The sequence below is a fragment of the Xylocopa sonorina genome, chromosome 2 (assembly GCF_050948175.1).
Source record: "Xylocopa sonorina isolate GNS202 chromosome 2, iyXylSono1_principal, whole genome shotgun sequence".
Taxonomy (NCBI): domain Eukaryota; kingdom Metazoa; phylum Arthropoda; class Insecta; order Hymenoptera; family Apidae; genus Xylocopa; species Xylocopa sonorina.
The window spans coordinates 7,447,163-7,467,499 of NC_135194.1; the positions used below are offsets into that span (position 1 = coordinate 7,447,163).

Genomic DNA, 20,337 nt, shown 5'->3' on the forward strand with positions numbered 1-20,337 from the left:
GTCTGGGGCACTAGGTAATCGTGATCCGGCGTTATCGACTCCGTCAGCGACGTCAGGACGGCGCCGCTCCACCCCACTGTACCGTCCCGACACATGGAGCGCCCGGAGGAGAGCTACGCTTCCTCCGTTTCCGTTTTCGTACACGCCACTGCCCGAGATATCGACTCCCGGTGCACGCGAATAAAAACCAGCTATCGCGGGCGAAAAACGTCGATCCGCCGGTGCAGGGAAACGGCTCGAACCACGCAACACGCCTCGAGGCCACCACGACTCGCCTCGACGACGTCAAAGCGACGACGAACCGTCGACGCTGTTCTACTCGCGCGCCGACGCGTCTCCGCAGCATTTCTCTCGCGCAACGCGTTTACGTTTCATGCGTGCACCAGCCATTCCACATCGAATCGCACCACGGACAGGCTCGTTTCGCTTCGTTCCTCCTTTGATCCCTTTATCGACAGGATTTCGCCTATTCTGCTAGCGTTCCTCGAAATCTTCAAAGGGATGTTGGAAAGAATCGAGAGAGATGAATGGATTTAATGCGAACGGATGGTAACTCTAGGATTTCTTCTCTCGCTCTTATCGTTCGCTGATGTTGAATTATATTTAGTGTTGAAGTCGCGTTAACGTAATTTTAAGTTGGGAAAAAGATATTTTTATCTTCGACGCCCCCTACTTACCCAATATTTTATTGACGACTGTAGAGAGTACGTTGGTAAATTAAACAGTGACTCGATTCCCTTTGTCTCTCTCGGCATCAACCAGTGGAAATATCTATTAAAATATTGGCACAATTTAGGTAAAAATTGTGTACGCACATCTTTTACCATATTTCACTGATTTTATCCCCATATTGATTAGTGTGCGCGTAGATGTATAAGGTGAGCAGAAATTCGTGGTACGATCCGAAAGGGGATGATTCGATGGCCTAAAATAGAACATTTTTTATCAAAGGATTTTTTAATGCGAACATTACTCGAACGTCTAAAGAGGATTAATATTTCAGGCAACATATTTAACTACTGATGTTTCAAACGGCATAATTTAATTTTACTTTAGTTTTATTTAGTTTCTATTATTTCTATGTCGAAGTGTTAATTACTTGGATTCCTATCATGCAATACATTCTTCATTCTTGTCAACTAGTTACGATTGAAATTAACATTTTCTGTTCTGTGTCTTTCGAATGGCATAACATTGTTAGTTACGGCATTATTGTCACCCATCATCGGTTTGCTGCTGGTTGAATCCTTGAAATACGCTGGTGACAATGCACATCGCAAACGTGGGTGATGAAAATCTCGACAGCGGCGTGTATAGAATTTTTCAATGCACGGAAGTGAACGAGGAAACGCATTCGCGTGTACACGCTGTGTTCGTTCCGTTCATTCAACAGTTTAATGGGCGTCCTCATACTAACTTAGTTTAGAAATTAAATATATAGGACAGTTGTATCGATTAATCATTCATGCATTACATTAACAAATAAAAATATTGCAAAATTGGCTTTCATATGAAAATAAATCGTGATTTTTATTGTCATAGCACGAGAAGTCATGATTGTTTCATCGTAAGAATTGGAAGTCGTATTAGCATGACATTCAAAGGAAAACCGAAAAGTAAAAACTAAAATAGGTCTATATCGATAAACAAGTCATTTCACTTTAAACGCACGGTAGTTGCGGTTTTAATCATGACTGAAATGAACCGACACGATATTACTTTAACCGCGATATTTCGGTTATCTTTAATGCTACTGGAAGTTTAAAAGAATCAGATGTTGTTTATTAAAACTATTCATGGATAGAATAGGCGTCAGATCTGCATTGAAAAATTTGACAACAATTATTATCGTATATATTAATAATAAACTAAATATAAGGCACACAATTAAAAAAAGAGTCATTTAATTTAAAAATGATCATGATAATTTTGCAACATATTATCCTTAACTATCCGAAAAATCGTTCGAGATAGTAAGCTAAACTCCGCTATGCTCTAATTTTTTAAAATTATCATTAAGTGGAGTAATTTTTTAAAAATAAATGACTTTTTAAACCACGTAACACATTCTTAAATGCCCAAAATGGATACGAAAAGTGAATCTTAAATTCAGAAACTAATGCTATCAAAATATATGCCATATACGATGTTCGTTAATCGGTAAAATAGGAATCGTATATTACTAAGACGACATGCGGTACATCACCACTCCTTGCAACCCGTTTAGCATTTCCTGCTTTCGAATACCTTTTGAACCATACGAACTATAAACTGTACTGTTCAGTCAAATATAGCATCGACCTTCAGAAGATGAATTGTCGTCTGTTGGTTGGTAAGTATGTAATTCGACCTTAATGATGGTTGGCAAATAATTTGATCTCAATGATAGTAATGGACTTCATGGCCACTTTCTGAGGAGAATGCCAAATTAGCAAGAAAACATTTCATATTTTGATCATAAGAAACGTCAAATCTATAAGTTTTATCTACAGTAGACCTAGTTTTCTTCCTAAACAATACAGAATTCAACTGTTTGTTTATATTTCTCGAAGCTTAACATTTTACATTTTATTAATTGATTATATTTCACCACAAAGAGATTGTGATAAAATTGAAACAAACTACGATTAATGTAATAATGTAATGTAAATAAATGAATGAAATTATTAACTTTCTTGCTCGTCTACACAAATAAAATATTCTTGTACCTGTGTTGTATCTTCTTTAATATAAATTTTTCTTGCCGCAAGTTTATATAGCTTATATAGCTGAGATTTTATATAGGAGGTCCACTCCTCCTTATAACTCCCACCAAGTTTTACCTCGATCAGCTATACATATGCACATACCTTTAAAAATATACATAATATATTTCACCTTTGCAATATTCTCTGATAGAGAAAAAAGATTGTGGCTGTTTATATATACCATACAAGAAACACAAAATTATGGAAACAAAAAATATATCTAATAATACAATACAAATAATTGTACCAATTTTGACCGCTTATGTGATACTAAGTAAACACAGCCAACCAATAAAAACTGACGCCCACTAGATACGGTTACTTTTTATTGGAAGACTGCTGAGCTGCATTTGTTTAATATTATACAAACTGTTAACACAATTGTTTAGATTTATCATATATTGAACCTCTAAACTTAAATCTTGTTAATCCCATTTTGTTCTTCTGAATGATTCTTTGGAAAATGGTATTCTCATCTATGTATTGAAGTTGTATGCCACAGATCACAGCGACACACGTGTGGTCGTTCTGGTACTAATCGTTTTGTTTGAATTTCTAATTTATAACTCAACAAAATTTTATTATTCGTATTAATACGAAAATGATAGTAATTTGAATATAGTATTTTAAATGATAATCATCAATTATTAGTAAATGATATATAAGGAACATTAGAAACGAGATAATCAGTTTTACCTCACATTTTGGTTACTTTATACTGTAGAAAATGCATTTGTATATATTTGGTATCAATCATGTTCAAACTATTGAACAAACTATCGAAATTTAAATACGTTAATTGCATAGTATAACTTAATGGTTTATAATTGAAATTATTTAAGAAAATTGACTAGTTTTTACCATTTCAATCACGAAATTTGAAGATATATATTCAAACATTTTATATAGAATTTTCTACACTTTTAGTACATTTGAATATTGCATTAAATCTATCCAAACATGCTGTACCGTGGTATTTTCTCTAATAGATTTTTATAAAAGATGGCGGAAACATGAGCGCCTCTCGCGGCAGCAAAGCAAAAGCGACGTGCATCAAAACTGTTGAATCATCAGTTCTTGCTTTTACGCGTTTCTTTTAAGTTTTCTGCTGAGAAATTAGTATTTTTCTCAACGATGTTCATCGTAATATCAGCGAATTTAGAATACTTCTAACGCGCTTGCAATATCCGTATCGACGATTAATGGTAAAATGATCGAAAGCCTCGAGTCCTAAATTTCGTTGGTGCAGTTCCGTTTGTGTTTGTACACCGAGCGTAGCGCACGGGCGCCAACTGGCGAGGAGAATCGACACTAGTTTTTCTGGCGAATCGATATTCTGCTCAAATATTGACTTCGCGATTGTGCGTGGTGTCACAAGCGAGTCGTGCAGTAGACGGCGATGCTCTTTTAAAAAGCGAGTTCGTTGCGAGTGATAAGTCAAGTGTTGTCGGCCAGAGAACTGATAATCGAGCCATCCTGGAAACAGGGGACGAGGAAAATGCTACTGGTGGCTAGTACTGTGCTTTTCGGATTGACCCTCGGTCTCTCCCACGCGAGCATCCCAGCCCTCGAGTCGACACCGAGCTCCTTCAACAATCATGGAGGTGATTTCATTTCTCTTTTCTCGTGCCCTACATTCACCTGATCCCTTCGATAGCCGTTCTCCATCGAAACGAATCGCCACTAACAGATCGATTTTCTTCCTTTCATCGAGCCACGCATCGTTTTACGGTGTGCCGCTTCTCGAACGGCAGCTCGCAGGTGCAATTGTTCTTTCGAGAGTACCTGCAGTCACCGAAACTGTTATGGCGAATTCATTGACCAATTCCGATCGGTGCTGCGATGCGTGTATCAAACTACACGCGATGCGCCATCAACCAACGAGAATAATACTTCGTGCACATAGCACCGCGGATTATGCATTACCATTCAGCTTATGACAGCATTAGTCACGCTTTGTAATAACAAAATAGATATGAATCAGATTGGGCCCGTTCGCGTCCCTCGAACTCGGTCTCGATTAAAATTAGATGTATGAAGTAACATTTCGCTAGGCTATCGTGCACGTATCGTTAGAAATTTTACATAATCTTCTACAGGTGTCTGTATCTGGTGCGCTTAATAATTTCCTCGTACGAAATCGATTGTCAAGCATTCGTTCTGTTTTCTGTTTTCAATCTATGTCGCGATACGTGTATATCGAATCCCATGGGTATGCGTAACGTTGTTTTGCTATGAAAATTACAAGGGTTCGTTTAATTCCGAATAAAATTACTTTAATAAAGGGATAATAACGATGTACAGCGTTAAGTTATGATGTAATATCTTGCTTTACCAATATTTGTAACTCGCTTCTTCGTAAAATGTAAATTTAATATGCCTTGCAACGTAACGTCGAGAACTACAGTAGAGTGCGGCATCCTTTTCTAGCTTTATCTTTTCGTTTTACTACGGACGAAAGTCTCACGTTTTATTATCGTAGGGAACAACTTCGCAATTCCGCAGAATAATTTCTGCGACGCGAAATGCAGCTTCAAAATGCTACGTAAGGAAAGCACAATTTTTCCCATTAACATTTCGTAAAATATCTTGCGTAACAACGCCGTGCAGTAATGAACCATATACGACAGTGTTCAATAAAGCGATGCCCGGTATACATATATTACCGACCAGTTTTTCGCTTTCATGACCGTCTTCTCTTTCTGATAAATTATTCGATGTGTATCTTGGATGCAGAAACACAGGATCATTAAAGGCAATACGATCCGTTTCGTCAATATCCCTCTAAATGATACGATTCATCTCGATTTCATAAAGGTTATTGTTGTAACAGCGAGTGGAAATGATATTCAAGGTAAAATTGCATCAAAACGTTTTCTGAAGCGCGGAAAGAGATAAATTGAACGTGCCTGTCGATTCATCTTGACTCTGTTTTATAATACGCACGATCGATAGCAGCGATTCCATTATTGATCATCGGTAAATTTATACAAGAACTTCGCGTAACATATAGATGCGTGTAATTGAAGAGCCACTTGTCTGTTTCAACCAAATAATTCCACCTTTACAGATAGAGTTTAACAGAGGAATAGAGGTATCGTTTAATTGAGAAACCGTGTATTTAACTGTATGTACCTTTGAAGTGTGCTACTGAAATCGATTCGACGGTCATGTGTTCTGAAAAATCAAGAGTATGCTTTTAATTAAAACGAGGAAGGTGTATTTGTTGTAAAAATACACGCGTAAAGTTAAATAATCGCGAGCAGAGTAATTGGCGAATCAATCGTCAAGTGTTATTACTTTTTGGAATTATTTATTTATAGCGTTCCGCAAAATTTACGTACCTCCGAACTGCTTGCATCTGGAAGGTCCAATCGTAAGACGGAAAGCGTCAAACTTTCTAGAAAGCAAGTAGCAAACGTAGTTTCGTTCAATTTAACACTTTAGCAAGGAGTTGCGTGAAATGTTGCCGATTTCGATGGAAGTTTGCAAGTAGATGAAGAACTGGGATATATGGCACTTACATGTTTGCGAAATATTTCACTAAACTGAACTTCCTTTGAGTTTCTGTTTGTCTCAAACGAAGCAGTAGCTTATATAACGATAATAACTGCAACTTTATTTTTGCAATATTTGTCGCCCTTCTTCACTTTTTTCCAATCTTTTCATGTTGAAATTAAATTAGGAGCAAGAATTTTTTACAATCTATAAATAGTCTTCTATTAAAATTATTATTGAAATTATTATTTAAAATATATATATTTCGTATATTGCTCGTTGCCTGCATAATTTGTTTACACCTAAACTGTTTTCAGATAAACACTTTTGGGGATTTCACGGTCCAAATTTTTGCTTACGCTTCGGTTAAGTTTGGGGATACATTTTTTGAGACCAGAATGTCCCAACATTTTCTCGGGAGTGCACTTAACTTTATCAAGGGTCCGATGCAAGGTGCTTGATACAAGGTGCTTTCACTTGATGCTGGAAACTGCATCGTACAGTTATAAACCACTTTGAGATACTTAATGCTCGCATTTCGAATTGCTAACCATTCACCATATCAGGCTTGTATTTTTCAACACAAATTAGTCAAAAGTCAAGCGTGCATGGAACAGTTTTTCCATTCCTAAAAATGAAGAAAATAATTCTCCGATTAACTCGCGCCACTGGTAAAAATCGATACAAATAACGTTACTATAATTTTGAAACGTTAAAACATTCCATCGCTGTCGACAGCGAGAAATGCGTAAACGAAAGAATCGACCTCATCAACGATTAATTCATAAATAAATTATAACGACTCGTGATATAATCGGTTTAAATTAATTTCAGATTTGTCGAGAATTAGATGAACGTTCGCATTTGTATTCAAATTGGATTCATCTGAAAACGAAGCTTCTCTTTTTGTGTTCCACATTTTTTAATTGAATTTTGTTCAACGTTCGCAAATATTGTAAATGAGAACCCCATTCCATGCAATTTTCTTTCCCATTATTTTTCGCCAGTAAATACAACCGAAAGCGAACAATTTTTGGCAACGAACGCGTTAGCCAACCTCTTTCAGACTGAAATAGTAATTCTCAGCCGTTGTTTCGCAGAACTGTATAACATGAAACACCGATGTCCCACAGAAGGCCAATATAGGGCGGAGTAACGGTCGGGAATCGTTGTTCGACGCTGGAAACGGCGTCGAACTTATCGGTTGTCAATGCACAACACTGCGCTTCGATTCAATGGATCATTCTTCGATCCAATTTCATTGTAATACATGGTTTTATTCGAGAGCCGAGCGATATTAAAGTATAGGACAGGTTTCCTTTGTCGCAGTTTCCGCCATTATTCAATGGCCACGGTAAACACATGTCGGGAGAATGGAAATTAGAATTTCTGAATTTATCGTTTGTAGAACAACATAAGGAGGTCTGGTTATTTTGCGGTTGATTTAGTCGCGTTAGAGAGTGTCCAATTAGTACATTTCTCGTATAGTTCTTAATTAAGTTGAAAGTCAATTCGCGGAGTCGTAAATCTACGTACGAGTGCCAACAACTACATTATCTAAGCTCATAACGTTCAATACGCGAGTATATTATATCGTTCTTTTTTCTTCGTTCACCTTTGACGAAGTAAAATATATTTTAAAATACCACCAGGTCTTGTATAATGTATTATATAGTTTTACTTTTTTTTTTAAGAATCGCGCTTTGTAAAGCACGAAGAGAGGATCGAATTTTCTTTTACTTTCCATCAAACATTCTTTCTTTAGGTCTGAGCAATTATGCATGGAATTTTGAAGTATTCGACGTTAGTAATTCACGACTCGACTTTTACCATGCAAATGGGTACCGCCGTTCGCATCGGAGATCTGAATCGAAAAATCGACTGGCGTCGTTTTTTCGGTCTTTCGACTGGTCAGCCATCGTCGGAAAATATAAAATTCCGGTTACGGTGGTGACTTAATATCTGGCACGAAAAATCGTTTATCGAAGAATCGTCGGGAAGCAAACAGAAGCGTAAAACCAAATAGCGTTCGAATTGTGACCCGGCAAGGATTCCTTTGCCTGTGCAGCAAAGTGCACGGTCGCGGAAAATCATTAGGCGGAAAAGAAGCGGCCATCGCTTACTATTAATTAGTACTCGAGAAATAATGACCTACTTCGCGTAAACTCTGTACATTATTAATCTCCTCACTGGTTCTAATAAGGTTGGAATAATGAACATTCGAGCCTTCCCCTACTGTTTATACGTATAATGATTTAAAATAATCGACGAAGTTCCGTTTAAATCAACTTGAAATTTTAATTAATCCACCTGGGCATTGTTCGCGTTTCGCGGTACCTCGTTCTGCACGCTACCAAGCTTTCCGTCTATTTCTGTAAACCCTTATTTCTTTTTTCGGACAAGCTCGTCGAGAAAAAAGCATTCCCAGGGATTGAATCGCAATATGTTGAATTGAAATAAAGTTGTCGTTCTTGCGATGCATTCAATCCGAAACAAGCTCTGCATCGCTAATTGATTTAATGTCCGCGACGATACGATAACCGTGCATCTGTATGTATTATCGCGTGGTTATTTCTGTGACTAATCTGGTATAAAATTATTTATGAAATTTTCGAAACACCTGAAAATGGCTAGACGATAATCGTATAATCGATGAAAAATTTTTTAATAAGCAATTTAATTTCTTTCCAGGATGAACGATGTCGGTATAAAATGATTCGAAATTAAAAAAAGCGAACTCTAAAACTGTTGCAAAGTTTCCAAGCAATGATTAATTTACGGCCAGAGCAGCACCGATTCGTTACCTTTCACATTTTTCATCCACGTTCCTACCGTATTAACCGAAATATCATTTCTGCCAACTGCGTTCAACAAAAGCTGGTCCCGTTAATATTTGAAAGGCCTAGACCGTTCGCATCTATTTTAAACTGTATCTCTGACTTGTGTTCTTCAGCTCCACGATTGGATTTGGACAGCCCAGAAAGCGGATACCACGGCCTGGTAAAGGAAAACGAAACTCTGGTCGAGGTCACGCCACAAATACGAGCTATAGGTGCCAAAGTCTGCTCCTTCCGTATCGCGAATAAGCACCATGGCGAAGCGCCCTTCGAGATTGTTTTGAAAGAGAAAGGAATGGCAGAGCTGAGAGCGTTGCGAGTTCTGAACTGCGAGAAACGCCGGAACTACAAGTTTGATATCGAAGCCGTTGGCTGCAACGGATCGCTATCGGAAAAGTATGAACTTCCATTGCCCGCATAATACTCGGCTTTAGCCTCCGTTCGACCCGATACGTTCCACGCTGGTATCATTCGATACAGCCGCCGGTTTGATGCCACCCCTTCCATTCCCAGCTAATTACGAAATTACCCTTAAATAACGAACTGATTTAGATTACGCAAATTTCGCGATCTCTCGTTCAATTTTGTGAAATGCTTTTCGACGAGTTGCAGTATCGAGTGGCGAACGAAGCATGAATGGGACTGCGTTACTTTTCATTTACTTTCCTGTATGCCCCCGCGGCAGCTTTAAAAATAATAGGAAGAATTCGCGTGAAAGTTTGTCCTACCTTCCACTTCGGGATCACAGTTTCTCGTCATTTTGCAGACGGTTTCCTTTCTACAAGTACCTATTAGAAATTTCACGAGCTACTATTGAAACTCTTCTAAATGGAATTTAATAACCATTAAGAGGAATATCTAAACAATTTACTGATTTAATCGATGATATCAAGCTACTTTCTTATTAAAACTTATTCAATATGGCGTTGGGAATATAGTTGGCTTTATATCCCGGGAGAACAAACAAGTTGAACGATTATATAATTCTCTCTATATGTTGATCTCCAGCTAAACGTTACATCCATATTTGCTAGTTGCCTCTATTAAATGGCCATTAATAATTGGATAATATAATTAATCTCAAATTAATCTCTCTGTATTATAATCCTAAAACACGGACGAATCATCGAAACGTGTACTCTATCGTTTCCTTTGCGACTCTGTTATTTTTCTATTTCGCGGTAGATGTACGCTTTATACAAAGAGAGAGGGAAAAGGATTAAAAAATTGTTATCGCTATTTCATTTTAGCGCCACGGTGCATATTACCGTGGTGGACGTGAACGAGTACGCGCCCCAGTTTCTACAACCGGCCTATGTCAGCACCGTGGACGAAGGTCGCCTATACGAAGAAGTTGTCCGCGTCGAGGCGTCCGACAGAGACTGCACCCCGAAATTCGGTGATGTATGCAAATATGAAATTTTAACAGCCGACCAACCGTTCATCATCGACAACGATGGAGCCATACGAAACACCGAGCCGTTGGATTACGAGCGTTCCCATAACTACATATTAAGCGTGGTGGCGTACGACTGCGGTATGAAACAATCCGCGCCAGCCATGGTCACCGTTAAGGTCAATCGTGTCTGCGCACCTGGCTGGAGAGGAATACCTGAGAGGGTTGATTACGCCGCGGGCGTGGGTTCTCAACCGTTGCTTCCTTCCGCCAGGCTGGATCTTTGCGACGCCCCCTGTATATTGCGCAACGTCAGAGCCACCTTAACTCTTGCCACGGACCATATAGGGAAAGGTTGCGACCGTGACACATACGGTGTAACCAGCCAACGTAAATTATGCGGTGCATCACGCGACAGCGTTGATTTATTGCCAACACTTGGGCCTACGACATCTTGGACGGCGTCTTTGTCTCGGGACGAGGGCAGAGAAGCGGACGAGATTTTCGAGTTCGACGGCGTTGACTCCGCCGCCATCGTACCTAGCGACGTCCTTGAGCACTCTCTGGCGCAGAAGTTCACCATCGGAGTATGGGTGAAGCATCGACCTCGTCCCAGACAAGATCCCCACGTAAAAGAGCATATTTTGTGCGCTGCCGACGACCACAGTAAGTTCACGTACGACTCAAATTCCGCAGTATAATAGCAGAATACGTTGCATTAAATTGACTCGTTTCATTTACAGAAATGAATAGACACCATTACGCCCTGTTCATTAGAAACTGCAGACTGATTTTGCTACTTAGACGCGACTTCTCAGAGGGCGATCCGAATATCTTCCGGCCTGCCGAATGGCGTTGGAAACTTAGCCAAGCCTGCGACGACAAGTGGCATCATTATGCCGTTCAAGTTGACTTCCCCCACGTGACTCTGTTCGTCGACGGAGAGGAATGGCGCACGGACGAGAAGAATCCCGAGGTGATCGACGACTGGCCGTTGCATCCTGCGAAAGGCGTGAACACAACTCTTGTTGTCGGCGCCTGTTGGCAAGGATCCGACAATAAAACGAAGCACCACTTCCGCGGTTATCTGGCCGGGCTCTCCGTTCTAGTTGGACGAAACGAGAAGCCGGACGTGCTATCCTGCCTGCGCCGTTGCCAGGAGGGTATACACGTGCCGTCGATGGATCTGCTTCAACCGGGAACCCAGTTGCTCAGCAATTCCGACCTAACCGAGGTACGAATCGATGGAGACAATCGTACTAATGTCGAAACGCTCCTCCGTCGTATTGGCTATTCTAACTCGAGACGATTCCCAACGCCGGGCCGTCGCAATTTCCGTTTAGAAACGACGATTGTATGCGAAGGCAGCGAGAACAATCCGCTTCCCGTACCAACCGTTCAATCGTACGTCACCGTTTTACCACCGCCTCGTCCAGGTATAACTGTCAACGGTACCGGCTACGTGGCCAGGGAGTACGCAGACTTTCGTTTAGGCGTTTGCGTGTTCCCGGACGCGCGCGTCACCGCCGGTTCCGCTGCCAGGCTGGATGCATGCGCGGTCAGCGTTTATCCGAGTCTCAACCCGGACCACGAGAGCTTAGGTTTACCCGGCGATGCTCTGCGTAGATTCCGTTCTATCGCTGCGCGCGTAGACAGAGATGGTGTCGTTCTCTCAGGGGCTGACACGCCTTACAACTATCAGCAATTGATACGTCTTATAATGTACACGAATCGTAAGCCGGCTTACTACCTCGATCGTGTATTCAAGCTGACCTGCTCCGAACTCAGCGGCCGATTCGCCAGCAACGAATACGTGCAGACTCTTGCTGTTATCCATCCGAAGGAGAAGACCACCGCGCTTCCCCATTCCACCCCCGACGAGCCGCCGATAGCAAGAATTCTGGAACCAGCACCTGGCCGCGTCCAATTGTCACCGCATCACGCGGATTTGCCAGAGGAGTACGCGACAGCCGCGCTTCGCGAGGGGAACAGAAGCATCGGCGCCGCGAGCGGTAGCCACGCGGTTACGATCGTAGCCGCCGCTTGCATCTGCTTTTTACTTTTAATGGCCGTGGTCGGAGCAGCAAGAGTTCGGGGTGCCGCGAAAAGGCGGCCATCCGCTGGGGACGAGTTGGCCGCTGAAACCGAAATGGCTTGGGACGATTCCGCTCTCGCTATCACCGTGAATCCGATGGAGAGGCTGACGGAGCACGATCCCCATCACCAGAGCCAGAGAGACGAGGATGTCGACGATTCCGGTAGCTCAGACTCGGAAGACGGATCTTACAGAGACGACGACTTGGACAGTTCCGATTGCGAGAACGACTGTCGGCATCGCCGTCACACTTCGCCTCACGAATTGGAGTGGGATCATCGTGATTTTTAAATTACTATTCCTCTGCATTCACCATCCCCTTTCTTCGTGTGGTGATTAAGTGGAGTACTAACTCACGTTTCTTTCGCATTCTTCCCTTCTCAAACGATCGTTATTGTTTCGTTTCTTATGGCGCTTCGTAACGCATATAGAGTAATATATGCCGCTCTCCTCTTTCAAATATTCTAACATTCACCGATCTGTGAAACTTGTTCGACTTCGATGTGTCCTTTGAGGAGCATCCTTAATACCTTCGATAATTAATCCCGATATTCCTAAATATAAATACGAAAGCGTCGTATTATATATCCGTCCCCATAGATGATGGCATATTGGTATCGTAAAATGTTAATATACCAAACTAATAGTTAGTACTCTCCTTAAAAGCCAGCAAAATTTGTAAGAGAGTGCGGGACGCTTTATCGAATAGTTAAAACTCTTTCTATCTATAACACGCCACTGACGTTGATAGATAAAAGGTACAGGTGGAAGATACTTAAGTTTGCCGGGTGGTCCCCGGCGAACATTGAAAGCAATTAATTTATATTTCACACACATTACTGGTAATTATTATTAATAATATTATTATTACAACTACTATTAATTATTACCATTATTATTTTTACTATCAGTAGTGGTAGGACGAGGGAACCCTTTTTTTTATACTCTTTATTATCTTCTCCTCTTCTCCTCTTTTATTCTACTTTATTCTATTCCACTATTACTCGTTACGGATATTTACTAACGCTGACTATATTCGCTATTACGTTTGATTATCGTTTCCTTTTATACGCAGGGCAGCCCGATAACGTGATCCGACAGTATATAATGTTATCTAATTGAACGTATTCTTCCTTACATTACTAACTAAAGGTTTTGTCTCGACATTTGATCTCGCAGGCGCCGCGTACGCGGGTCTATACTCGTTTCGTAACGATCTTGTCTTTCATATTCGCATAAAGTAAGTAGGCATTTAACGTGGCGGATGCAACCTCTCGCGTCACCGTGCTGTCAATAGAGAATCTAATCGGTGGTACATGAAATCGGGCTGAGCCTAAGCCATCGTACGATACTTGCCCGTTTTTTCCACTTTTTACTTTTAAGTAAAACCTCTAATATAATTTGCACAATGTTCCTTCCTAATCAATCTACAAAAGAAACAAAAAAAAAAAAACTCTTAGCTCTTAGTAAGGACATTGCCGCGCATTTTATGATAGTGCTTCACCATTAAGTACGGTATAATATCATATCCGTATACACGTGTACGCATGCGTGCAGATTCGTATGCAGGTTTCATCGCGTACACAGACTGTATCGAGTACACGTGTACGTGTATGAAAGCATGTGTACTTACATATACATACAACGTCCGATCATTATTCTGTGGTGAGGAACCGTTTCGCGTGATGGACCGATCGTTCTTGGTGGTCAGAAGGGTGAGGAGGAAGTAATGCGTAGCGATTCGACCAGCGACGGTATCGTTTGTTATTTTTTTAAAGGATTATCGTGCAATCGTACTCGTTTCATAGGGGAAACTGATTTTTATGTGCCTTTACGCGACTAGTATGTTGAATTCTACTCTATATTTTAATAGCGAACACTCGAAGCTGATTTCACCGTCAGTATTTCGCATCGTTAGGCGTACACGTTCGAGAACCACTCGAGAATAACCTTGCTCTACTGTTGTTGTATTTTAAAGCATTAACTGTTATAATGGCATAGGTGTTAAGAGGAAACAGACGCATAAGGAACATATTGGCCATCCGTTGATACACGATCTGGTACGTTTACCAAAAAGAAAAAAAAAGAAGAAGGGAGAGAGAAAAAAGAGGATAGAAATGTTGAAACATACTCTACGTTTCGAGCGGAAGTTCTAATGTTTTGGTGAACACGCTTAGCTCGTTTATCATTGAATGCATGCCTCGTATACATATACGTGCAATGATCCGCAGGGTATTAATTATCGACAGATGATCTCGTAAATTACTGCGCATTGATACTCGCTACGAAGTAATGAAAGGATCTTGTGTATGTATTTATGTAATCTAGAATTATACCGACCGATCGAATACTTAGTACTGAAAGTTTGTGTACGGATATCTATATTCATAGAAACTATAATGAACAATTTATTTTTCCAACGAGCATATCATATCATTTTTATAAGAGATTTGTCGGAAGTTTGAAAACTTTTCGTAAGAGCTCCTACATTGCAACTCGCTATAGTGATGTTACTTGCCATATAACCGCGACTTGTTTACCTCTCACAAACTTTATTTGTCGAGGATAAATCACTTCGTTTCTCCCGCCGCGTACGAACGGAGATGGTACGTGTTATGTTTGCGCGTTTTTTTCTATACGTTTCGTTTTAAAAAAAGCTGTGCTCGAGACGCAACAAACGGACGCGTCGATCGAATATTCCAAGTGTCGCGGAAGAAGAGAATAGAAAGAAAAAAAAGACAGAAATATAAAGAAAGCTAAATAATCATGATCACCGAAAGCGAAGCGAAAAGAAAATAATATACTGCTATTTACTTCTTTTCCTTCCTTTTTTCGTTTTTTTTTTTTTCGATATAAAAGCTGTGCATTAGACATATGCACTTCTGTATTCTTTCGCGAATTCTACGCGAATAGACCAATCGACATGCCGTTGCAAATTCTAAACACTTCATCTGATTTACAGTCTTGTTCTGTAGCTCTTGCAGGCGCGATTAAATTACTCTCGAGGACGTCGATTTAAAAATGCATTTTACTTATGTACGGTGTAATTACTCGGGAAAACAATCCTATTCAAAAAGAATGAATTCCGCTCTTTTTAAGGGACTATACATTCTATATACACACACACGCACACACACACACATACACATACATGAAAGATCATGCGATTTGTCGTGAATCATGAGAAAAAGAAATGGAAAAAAAGAGAATTCTTTGATCGCACAACACAACGCGCCACGGAACCCTTCTTGAGTCTTTTACACGGCATAGGTATAAAACCCGACAGCTGCACAAAAAACAGTTAAAAACGCTAGCTTTCGAAGGCATTAGGAGCTGCGTGAATTCGAATCCCGTTGACGGCCGTTCTATGCCGGAAGTCGTCTTCGACGCGGTCATCCGCGAACGGCTGAGAGGTGCAGGAAGGGAGCATTCTTTTGTTACCCGGTCTAACGAAGCATTTGGAGCAAAATGATATATACATATATGTATCGGGAAGGACTCGTTTTTCTCGGCTGGTAGGGGAGAGGAGACGCACTCTATGAGAGAACGACACCATTGAAACCTAACTTCAGGTGTACACGGCACCTGCTCTAAAGATGTACTTAATTATATTAATTGTATGGAGTGGAATGGAGAGAGGGAAAGAAAGGAACTACGCAGAACAAAACCAACTAGATGATACTATTATATAATATATAATATATATAAATATATATATATATATATATTATACATAAAAATATATCTAAGCTGTTTGCAAATGATGATTTAAGAGATGAGAAGAGAGAACGAGGAAAAGAGAGAGAGAGAGAGAGAGAGAGAGAAAAAAAAGAAACAGAGCGGAGAAAGGTATGAATTTGTAATGTACTATTGTATTTTGTAGGCAGCTAGTGTACGTATACATATGCACATGTATCCGTGTATGTATGTTTACGTATATAAATATACATACTCTTCGACATTTACACGTACCGTTCGCCTAAATAGTCTGCAGAATATTTTCAATTTTACCTCGGCTCAAGCTGCGGCAATTCAGGAATATCAGTTCACGATCGCGAGGCCGTTAATCTCTTTTCCTGAATGAAAACGCTTGGCCCGAATTTGTTAGAGCACATGGGCGCACGGCAGATACACATACTATAATAGCCGACGATGGGCCCTAAAAAAGAAAGAACAGATGGATTCACTCTGAATACGTACACGCGGCGACTATGATTGGAATTCACCCCGGACACGATTCGATGGTTTAAACGTCTTGGGAGTCTCTTTGAAGTCTTAATAAGTTACGAAATCTTGATGCGTCGGTCGAGTCGAAGTAAACATAAGCTGAGCGAGGAGGAACAGCTGTGGAGCGAGCGGTCGCATGGATGTTGGACCAGCGCCAACGATATCGACGAGGACATCAAGCGAAGGACGATAACCGAGAGAGGAGAGAGAGAGAGAGAGAGAGAGAAAGAGAGATTCTAAAAGGTAAAACTTTCGAGATCTACTTACGTATCAAGATTTCTGAGGATTCCGGGATCGTCGAGACTCGTCAGAACTTCCAAGAATCGTAAGCGGCGAATTGTGCTCGAAGGGATTCGAATTCTCACGGGATTGGATACTTCGAATCGCTTCGAAACTGAGATTCGAACGCCCATCGCTACACATAGTACGCTCTCGCCTCTAATTCGTATACAAACGTAAGTACGTATACCCTCGACGAGAAAGAAAAAAAAATAAAATAATGGTGTCACAGAAATTACGTTGCGTAGATACGTGTCCGTCATGTAACTGAAATACTTCAGTGATCAGTAAAACGCAGAAAAGAGAAAAAAAAAGAGATAAAATATCAATCCTACGGTGACGTTGTAATGAATTAAATAATCAACTATACCGACTATATAGCTAGGCCGTAAATGAGACGTTACGGACCGACTAAATTCCCTCCCGTCGCAGATTGATTGTGTGTTAACTAATAAGGTTAAGTAACGACATAGTACCGTTAAGGAATTTAATTATTAATACCGATACTATTTGTACGCTAAGCACAGTTTCAGAGTCGTAAGTGACGTGAAGTACGGCTAAGGCGAAAAAAGAAAAAAAAACAAAGGAGTTATAACACGAGTCTTAATTTAAACATGTGACACACTGAGTTACTCGGCGCGTCTGCACGCGACGCACAGAAAACGTCAAATTACCTTGTTATCCTGCAAATGAGAATCGTTCGACAAGAGAATTATTAGCAATAGTACGATACACGGAGGAACATACACGCGACTCATACATACATACACAATTACCTTCGTACAGGCATACACACACGCACACACGTACAGGAGAGACACAGATACACGAAACAATACGCGCGGCCGCATATACACGCTGCACAGGCTAGGAAAATGAAATACTATCTATAACGACATATTATAAATAACACTAAGACGTCAACTGTATTTGTTTAATAAAGATGTACATTCGAAAAGTGAAAAGACTACCTTTACAGCCGACAGGACGCATTGGAATTCAATTGCCTGTACATTTGTTTCAGGAGTGCATACTAACTTCATTTCCTACATGTATTTTTATATCACGGATATGTAACGACTATATATTTTACTGTTGTATCACTGCACAATGATAGAACGTAAAAGTAGAGGGACAAAGCTTTCAATGTAAAATTATACATGTTGCAATATGATATTCATTGAAACTGGTGATTAAAGTTTGTGTACAAAAATACGATCGTTTTAATATGTCCTATTGGCTGAAAGATAGTTTATATTAATTTCTCCCTTCTTGATTTTTAACGAATTACGATCTTTACTTGAAAGCATATGCAAAAGCATTTATTATTTATTATTATATTTAGTCATGCGATTAAAAGAAGTTCAATTGCAGCTACTGTACGATGAAGGAAATACGATGAAGGATTGTGGGTTGTAATTCATTCACTAAGGAATTTTCCTTTTTATATAAATATTTTTATTCTGTTTTCATAAATATCAGAATTCTTTGTTTTAGTGTATCTATGTGTATTAAGTTAAAATTATATTTTCAATATGAATAACATAACATAAATTGTATATGTATACAAACGTTGTTACGCTATACTATTTTTAAAAAATTCCAATTAAGTAATTTTAGTATTTAATCATTTTTCCATGCGCGTTAAATACATGTCATGTATTTACAGTTAAATACGACGCGTGAAATATAAGCAGACATTTTTGCAATTATACAAATAACAATGTACAATGAATTGTTTCTATGTTTCAAGAATCAAATTATTCGACTCTATCTTTTTCGTGAAATAATTTTTAATACCTTTCTAATTTACTACTTGCTGTGTTCTTTTTTAACTGTTTACAGGTTACACTTTTTTTAAAGCAAGAAGGCTATAATAAATAACGTATTATTTTTTTCTATGAAGAAATGACTTATCAGGAAAACTATGTATTTATATGTGTACGAATCTATAATACTATGAAAAATAAAAAAAGAATTCGTTAATAAGTCGAAAATAGTTTTTGCAGTGGATACCTAACTAGAAAGCCGAAAATATTTAAATGTACATATATTAAAGTCTCACATTTTTTCTTATTCGTAGTCTGAATGTGATGCTCCAGTTAAATATTCAGATATCTTTGTTTTCACCGGTTTTGTTTAAATATTTAACTGATATAATGTAACTTTTATTAAATAATAAATTAACAGAACGGATGCAGTTGCAAAAATACGTGCTAACTACGTTCTGATTGTTATGTTTGCGCTCTTTTTTTACAAGGGAGCTTCCTGAATTAAGCATCAGTGGCTTTTATGAAAGTATGATACATCATCGATGGGATAAAAATTAAGAGGTAAGAGATACTACAATATTGCTAATAAGAAAGCTTTTCCACAATTTTTATAAAAAGGAATATACAAGACATATAATGGCCTTTCAAAATAATGCTACTATATATATATTAGTTGAAAAACGAGAGGATAATTTCAGACAAAGAATTAATAGTATCAAATGGAACCAAATTCATTTAATGGAGAATCTAGGCATCTGCTGAAAATCGCGAGGAAACCTTCCGGAAAGTCATTGATAGCGCGTTAGATTGTATTTTCCAACCTTTTGCTTTATTTTAAATATATTGCCACTGTTACATTTTATTTGCGCTGTTATGGTGCTATAATTATTTGCCATTAAAAAAAAATCGCTCTTATTATATATTTTTATATTTACACAAGATACCAATGAAATTCGTTAAAAATTCATTGTTCATCACATCGCTCCAGTCCATATCATCAATCAATTTTTACATTCTTACTTAAAAATCCGAGACACATAAAAATGTGGGGTGATGTCAAAGTTATGTGTCGTACTTGTTCAGTCTCAACGACTAAACGCGTAGATACGGTCGGAAATAAATTATTACAACCTACTTGCTCCAAGCTCCTGACATAGACACCGCGTGCCTCTAGGCCCATCGAAAAAAGGCCATCTGCTGCATTATTATGGCAGATGTAGGTTCCGTTCATTTACGTAAATGAACAGAACTTACATCTGTCATAATAAGATTTTGACATGAATAAAGTCTCACTACGAACTCATGAAATACTCAGACACACCTAAAAATTCTAATATGCAATTGGAAGAGACTCGATCAACGACGTACACAACTAATAAGTGACTCTTTACGCTTAATAAAAAGTCCAACTTATAGTATATCTCTGCATATATCTCGAAACTTGAAAGAGATTCGCACCAAAATACGAAATGTAACATATGAAGCC

General features: G+C 39.2%; 1 protein-coding gene and 2 long non-coding RNA genes across 3 annotated transcripts; 1 reads left to right on the forward strand and 2 right to left on the reverse strand.

Annotated features, from left to right (window-relative positions):
* Positions 1–834: 834 nt before the first annotated feature.
* Positions 835–1,493, reverse strand: LOC143433073 (uncharacterized). Its single transcript, XR_013103091.1, has 2 exons — positions 1,100–1,493; positions 835–925 (listed from the first exon to the last, which is right to left on the reverse strand). It is a non-coding gene; the product is annotated as an uncharacterized LOC143433073 (long non-coding RNA).
* An 836-nt stretch (positions 1,494–2,329) lies between these two features.
* LOC143433264 (uncharacterized) lies at positions 2,330–3,504 on the reverse strand. The gene is made up of 3 exons (XR_013103107.1): positions 3,460–3,504; positions 2,709–2,831; positions 2,330–2,411 (listed from the first exon to the last, which is right to left on the reverse strand). It is a non-coding gene; the product is annotated as an uncharacterized LOC143433264 (long non-coding RNA).
* A 486-nt stretch (positions 3,505–3,990) lies between these two features.
* On the forward strand, positions 3,991–14,008 carry Cals (calsyntenin 1). Its single transcript, XM_076910643.1, has 4 exons — positions 3,991–4,351; positions 9,199–9,478; positions 10,333–11,144; positions 11,222–14,008. The coding sequence occupies exons 1-4, from the start codon at positions 4,246–4,248 to the stop codon at positions 12,862–12,864; spliced, it is 2,841 nt and encodes a 946-aa protein (XP_076766758.1). The 5' UTR covers positions 3,991–4,245; the 3' UTR covers positions 12,865–14,008.
* The last annotated feature ends 6,329 nt before the right edge of the window (positions 14,009–20,337 follow it).